General features: G+C 40.7%; 1 protein-coding gene across 1 annotated transcript in view; it reads left to right on the top strand.

The window, feature by feature from the left end:
• The window catches only part of SLC9B2 (solute carrier family 9 member B2), a 50,809-nt gene extending 47,634 nt beyond the window's left edge, over positions 1 to 3,175 (top strand). Inside the window, exon 10 of the mRNA XM_042782658.1 lies at positions 3,006 to 3,175. Within this exon, the coding sequence (XP_042638592.1) occupies positions 3,006 to 3,175 (170 nt within the window). The remainder of the gene's footprint in view (positions 1 to 3,005) is intronic.
• The last annotated feature ends 3,458 nt before the right edge of the window (positions 3,176 to 6,633 follow it).

The raw sequence follows: 6,633 nt of genomic DNA, 5'->3' as shown, positions 1-6,633 counted from the left end.
TCCTCGGAAGGAAGGTTGGGCAATCTACTTCTGTAGTGATACTCCTCAGAAACCCAAGGAGGGGTCGCTGTGAGTCAGATCCAACTCCATGGCAATGAGCTTGGTTTTTTGGTTACTAAGTAGAAATTTATTTTCTCACTCTTTAGGAGTCTGGAGGTCCGAATTCAGAGTGCTAGTTCTAAGGAAAGAGTTTCTTTTTCTGTTGGCTCTAGGGGAAGTTCTTTGTCTCTTTTGAGCTTCTATTTTTCGGTTCCTTGGTGATTTCATGTGGTATGACATCTGTCTACTCCCAACTGCACTTGCTTCCTTGCTCCATCTGTTCTTTCACACCTCCAAAGAGATTTAATTATGACACACCTTACACTAATACTGTCTCAGAACAAAGAATACCCATTCTCAAATGGGATTATAACCACAATCAAAACCAAAACCCAAACTCACTGCCTTCAAGTCAATCCCAATTTACAGCGACCTCTCCTTGGGTTTCCAAGGCAGTATCTCTATGGAAATAGATTGCCCAGTCTTCTTTCCAAGGACTGGCTGGTGAGTTTGAACCACCAGCCTTCTAGTTAGCAGCCAAATGCCTTAGGCACTATGCCACCAGAGGTCCCACAATAGAGGTTAGTATTTACAACACATCCTTTTAGGGGACACAGTCCAATCCACAACACCAGCCGATACACAAATCCTAAAACATACATGTACACACAGAAAGAGAACTGAAAATATATGTTGCAGTGTGTACAGTTTTTGCGAAGAATCCATGAAATGTTGAACTGGTTAGGGTACATGGTAAGCTGCAATGTTGTTGTCAGGTGCCATCAAGTTGGCTCCACCTCATAGCGACCTTATGTACAATAGAACAAAACACTGCCTGGTCCTGCGCCAGCCTCACAACCTGAGCCCGTCATTGCAGCTAGTCAATCCATCTCATTGAGGGCCTTCCCCTTTTTTGCTGACCCTCCACTTTGCCAAGCATGATACCCTTCTCCAAGGAATGGTCCCATCTGGCAACATGACCAAAGTAGATGAGATCAAATCTGGCCACTTCCAAGGAGCATTCCAGGCTGTACTTCTTTCAGCACAGATTTGTTCATTCTTCTGGCAGCATCAACTGAAAAGCATCAACTCTTCTTCAGCCTTCCTTATTCATTGTCCAGCTTTCACATGCATATACACATGCAGTAGCAAAACCTATAAAACCAAACCCACTGCCACTGAGTCAATTCTGACTCACAGCAACCCTATAGGACAGAGTACAACTGTCCCATAGGGTTTCCAAGATTGTAAATCTTTGCAGATGCAGACTACCTCATCTTTCTCCTTGAAGTACAGCAAAAAGCCCCAAAGTGCAGAGACTAATGGGATTTTTATTTCTCTCTCACCAGTAGTTCAGCATGGGCATTTCAAAGCTAAGAGAGTTATTGCCATCCTCAGCATGTTCCTTCCATCCATGCGTCCAAGGTGATAATTCCAACTCTTATTCCCCATCCAATGGGGAAGGGAACAAAGACAAGGGACTTCCATTTCAGGGCACAATCTATAAATTTAACTTATCATTTCTTCTCACCTCTTCATGGCCAGAATTTAGATACCCAGCTACAGCTAGTTGTAAAAGAGACTAGAGACACTCATTGCCAAAAAAAAAAAAAAAAATGCATTGACCCATGTCAGTTTAGTTTTGTGTATTTCACTGTATATAAATTATATTTCAATAAAATGTATTTAGAAAAAAAAAAAAGTTGCTACTTGGACAGCTATATGAGCAGTTAGAATTCAGGAGTTCTATTATAGCTCTAGGAGCTCTGGTAGCATAGTGGCTAAGACACTTGCCTGCTAACCAGACGGCTGGCGGTTCAAAACCACCAGCCACTCCTCGGAAGGAAGGTTGGGCAATCCTACTTCCGTAGTGATACTGCCTCGGAAACCCAAGGAGGGGTCGCTATGAGTCGGGGCCAATTCTACGGCACATAACAACAACAACAACAACAACATTATAGCTCTGGTTGTGTAGTGGGTAAGGCATTTGGCTGCTAACCAGAAGGTCTGCAGTTCAAACCCACCAGCTGCTCCACAGGAGGAAGATGAGGCAGTCAACTTCCGTAAAGACTTACAGTCTTGAAAACCCAGTGGGGGTTGTTATGAGTCAGAATCGACTCCATGGCAGTGAGTTTTATGGAAAAGGGAATTCACGTGTTTGTAAGCAGCTAGTAGTTTCTGCCACTGAGTCTGATGCACTCGATATTTTCTTATCTGTTTCAATGTCTTAGAGGCTTTGTTGTGTTCTGTGGGATAAGGAGATAACCAGATTGATTGATACATTTTTCCCATGTGTATTGATAATACTGCACTTAACCTCTAGAAGAAAGTGAAATTTTTCATTATACTTGAATTCTAAATAAACATTTCACCAACTCCTGAGCCAAAGAGTTACCAAATACCTAATAAGATTAAGTTCGAGTTTCTGACAGTACCTGCCACTTTCATGTTTCATGATTAAAATTAGTTTAGCCTCTAAAGCACATATACTCTTAAATTTTTAGCTCAAATTTAGAAGTGCACCATCTTCCAATAAGTACCACTTCAGTTTTCTTTCCTCTTATAGTTCTAATTCCAAATTTCTAAAGGTAAAAAAAAAATGAGGCAAGCAGTAACATTTTTATTTAGGAGAAATTTAGCATGCAGAACTTCATGTTATATTGTAATTGATATTGTGAGTCCGTATCTGCCTAGTGTTAGGAAATTCATTTGCCTAATGTTTACATAACCCTACCTTTTGCAAATAGGTACATATGAATCATCAGTCTGTCATGCAAGTGCAGGGAGTTTTCAGAGCATCAAAACCAACTGCAGTATACTTTGAGAGAAGACTAAATAGAATTTTCTTAGTTGAATATAAGAACAGGGTTTTTTTGGTTTGTTTTTTTTATAAATGATTAATTCACTTTTTTTTAAATATGTGCTTGTCTTACCATATACCCTACTTTACCCTTAAACTTTTATAGGCTGCAATAGGATCTGTGGCTTTGGACACAGCAAGATCACGTGGAGAAAAACAGCTAGAAGAATATGGAATGGATGTGTTGACAGTGGCATTTTTGGCCATCCTCATCACAGCCCCAATTGGAAGTCTACTTATTGGTTTGCTGGGCCCCAGACTTCTCCAAAAAGCTGAACATCAAAACAAAGATGAAGAAGTTGAAGAAGAAACTTCTGTACAAGAAGAGGTGAAAAGAGAGATTGCTAAACATAACAATTAGAAAACCGCTACTGGAGGATACTTTTATTGAAGTGGAAGTTGAAATACGTAGTGTTTAAGCTTAAAATGCATAAGTGTGGCTATTTCTTTATGATGGTGATAGTATTCTGTATCTCCAACCTACATTTCTCTTTCTTTTTATTTTTCAAACACTCCTTCATCATATATCTTTATTTGTATAGGGACATACCTACTTTAATGTGCTACCACATTTAAAATTAACATGGGAAACAATGAGTTCAGTATCAGCCAACAGTTTACCCTAACTTACAGTTACAGTTTCATGATTCACTTGATGGCACGTAACAACAACAACAATATCCAAAAAAAAAAAAAAACCAAACCAAACCAAACTCACTGCCATAGAGTCGGATCTGACTCATAGTGACCCCTCCTTGGGTTTCCAAGGTGGTATCACTATGGAAGTAGATTGTCCAATCTTCCTTCTGAGGAGTGGCTGGTGAGTTTGAACCGCCCAGCTCTCACAGTCAAATGCCTTAGGCACTATGCCACCAGAGCTCCCGAGGAAATGATGTAGAAGTAGGCAAATCTCTCATCTTCCATACCATAGGTGATGGCCACACCTAGCTGTGAGAAGACTGCAAAGTATTTTCTCATGCTAAACCTCCTCAGTGGGAGCTCTGGTAGCATAGTGGCTAAGACGCTTGCCTGCTAACCAGACGGCTGGCGGTTCAAACCCACCAGCCACTCCTCGGAAGGAAGGTTGGGCAATCCTACTTCCGTAGTGATACTGCCTCGGAAACCCAAGGAGGGGTCGCTATGAGTCGGGGCCTACTCGACAGCACATAACAACAACAACAACAACAAACCTCCTCATTCCTAAGAGGAACAAAAAATCATATTTGAGAGGCAGAACTACCACCGTGTTAGATGTTACCATCACTTAGTAATACATTCTTGCATCTAACAAGGGCCTTCTGAAGACAGTACCTTAAACTAAATCAGTGACTTCTATGGCAAGAATGTCAGATCTTGTGACATGCCAGCAGAGAAGTGTTAAAAGAAAGACTTAATCTACATAGTCACATCCTGTTGCACTTATGCAAAAGGCCCTTTCTGATTTTGTGTGTCACGTATAGTTTGTCTCCACTCTAGATCATCCCCTGCCTAGTTTTAAGAACAATCATATTCAAATACAACTTCTATCATGTAATATGTATACCTGAAGTATTTATTTATATCCTGGAATTCTAAATTAAATATAATCTTGATGTAGATAATAAATGAGGGAATAATGATGATTCTAATCCCATCAAGCTGATTTTCGTAAAGCCTGTCTGCTCTTAGACTTCTGGGCTTCCATTTCTACCATGGCCTTCACCTCTATTCAAAAGTTTAAAAAACTTTATATTTACCTCTTCTGTATGGATTTTCTTTCTATGATGTCAGTTGGACTCTGGGTACTTTATGGTATTGTGTTTCCTTAGTATTTATGTCCTCAATTGAAACTGGATTAATTTCTACTAAAGGTCATATGGACATGTCCACTGAACTTCCCTGGTTAGTTGCACCTTGGTGAGGAAACCATAAAATTAATGTTGATCTGATCCTCTATTTTTGCAGGCTCTAAAACTGTATTCATTCAACAAATCCTTACTGAAAGCCTTTAGTGATCCAGGCACATTGTCAAGACTAATATTTATTCTTGTCCTTAAGGATCAGAAAATCTGTTTAGAGGACAGACAAACAAAAGATTGCAAAACAGTATGATAAGTACTATTATGTAGGAACTATAAGGACCTTAGCAAACTCATAGTAGGAGCATCCAAGGATGGTCCAGGTAGACACAGCTCCCAGAGAAAGCAGGGCCCTTGGCTAGGACCTGAAGAATGATTAGGATTTAGCCAGAAAAAGGGGTGTGAGGCAGAAGAGTGATGCAATTATTGTTATTCCCCATGTGACCAGGAGAGTTTTCTCTAAATAACAGGCTTTAAATACTACTTAACTTATACAAAATATAGATAATATAACTAAATGAGAATTATATGAAAAATACTGAGGCCTCCGAAGATGAATTAGAAATGTAAATCCATAGTCAGGAAAGGGTTAGGTGCATTTTAAAGGTCCCATTAAGCCACTGCCATATAGCCTGTTTTTCAGGGATGCAGCAAGTTCTTTCCTACCTCTCCTCTGTGGTGTAGCCACCATCTAAATCTCTAGGGCTTTGTCCAATACTGGCCTTTTGACTGCCTTCATTAGATTTCTGAAACATGTACCTTTTACTAGAAACTTCTTATGTAGTTTTTGTTGTTAGGTGCCATTGAGTCAGTTTGCCTCACAGCAACCCTATGTACAATAAAACAAAATACTGCCCAATCCTGCGTCATCCTCACAGTTGTTGTCATGATTGAGCCCATCATCACAGCCATTGTGTCAATCCTTCTTCTTGAGGGTGTTCCCCTTTTTTGCTGACCATATACTTTACCAAGCATGATACTCTTCTCCAGGGTTTGGTTCTTTGGTGGTTAAGTTTGTGTGTCAACTTGGCTGGGCCTGGTTGAGTGGCAGGGTAGTTATTCCCCATGATGAGATTGGCAATCAACTCCATGGTGGGACCTACAACAAGCAGCTGAGTAGCTGCCTTAGGGATATGGTCTGCTTCCCATATATAAGAAGCAGCTTAGGGAATGGTCTCTAGCTTATGGCACACTTGAACCCTGCATGTAGCCGTGTCGTTGTTCCACAGCCTGCCATGCTCTGCCAACCTTGGGACTTTCAGTGGACTTGAATTAATGGCCTGCTGTGTGGTTTGGTAACATTGGGGCTGTGCCTTGTTACTTGTCAACCTTGGACTTGTCAGTCTCAGCAACTAGTAGCTGTCTGAGTGAGGAAAAACCTCTAGCTTCAGTGTGATGGGAGCAGGAGGCGGAGCTGAAGCCCAAGGTTGAGGGGCTTTCATCCAGCCCCGAGAGCCTGGCACTTTGAACTCAGACTTAAAGCCTCCAAACTGTAAGAGAATAAACTCCTGTTTGTTCAAGCATCCCATTTTTATATTCTTGTCAGAGCAGCACTGTTGTTGTTGTTGTTGTATATGCCGTCGGCACTAGGTAACCAAAACAGGTTCCTTCTCACAACATAATCAAAGTAGGTAAGACAAAGTCTGGCCATTCTCACTTCTAAGGAGAATTCTGCCTATACTTCTTCCAGGACATATTTGCTCCTTCTTTTGGGAGTCCATGATATTTTCAATATTCTTTGCCAACATCACAATTCAAATCTGTCAACTCTTCTTTGGTCTTCCTTATTTGTTGTCCATCTTTCACATGAATATGAGGCTAGTGAAAATACCATGGATTGGGTCATGCACACCTTAGTCTTCAAAGTGGCATCTTTGCTCTTTAACACTTTGAAAA

This window comes from Orycteropus afer, unplaced genomic scaffold (assembly GCF_000298275.1).
Source record: "Orycteropus afer afer isolate SDZICR_OR568_19922 unplaced genomic scaffold, OryAfe1.0 scaffold00403, whole genome shotgun sequence".
In the NCBI taxonomy this organism is placed as follows: domain Eukaryota; kingdom Metazoa; phylum Chordata; class Mammalia; order Tubulidentata; family Orycteropodidae; genus Orycteropus; species Orycteropus afer.
Note: the sequence above shows the minus strand (reverse complement) of the source record. Positions and strands in the feature narration are given on the sequence as shown.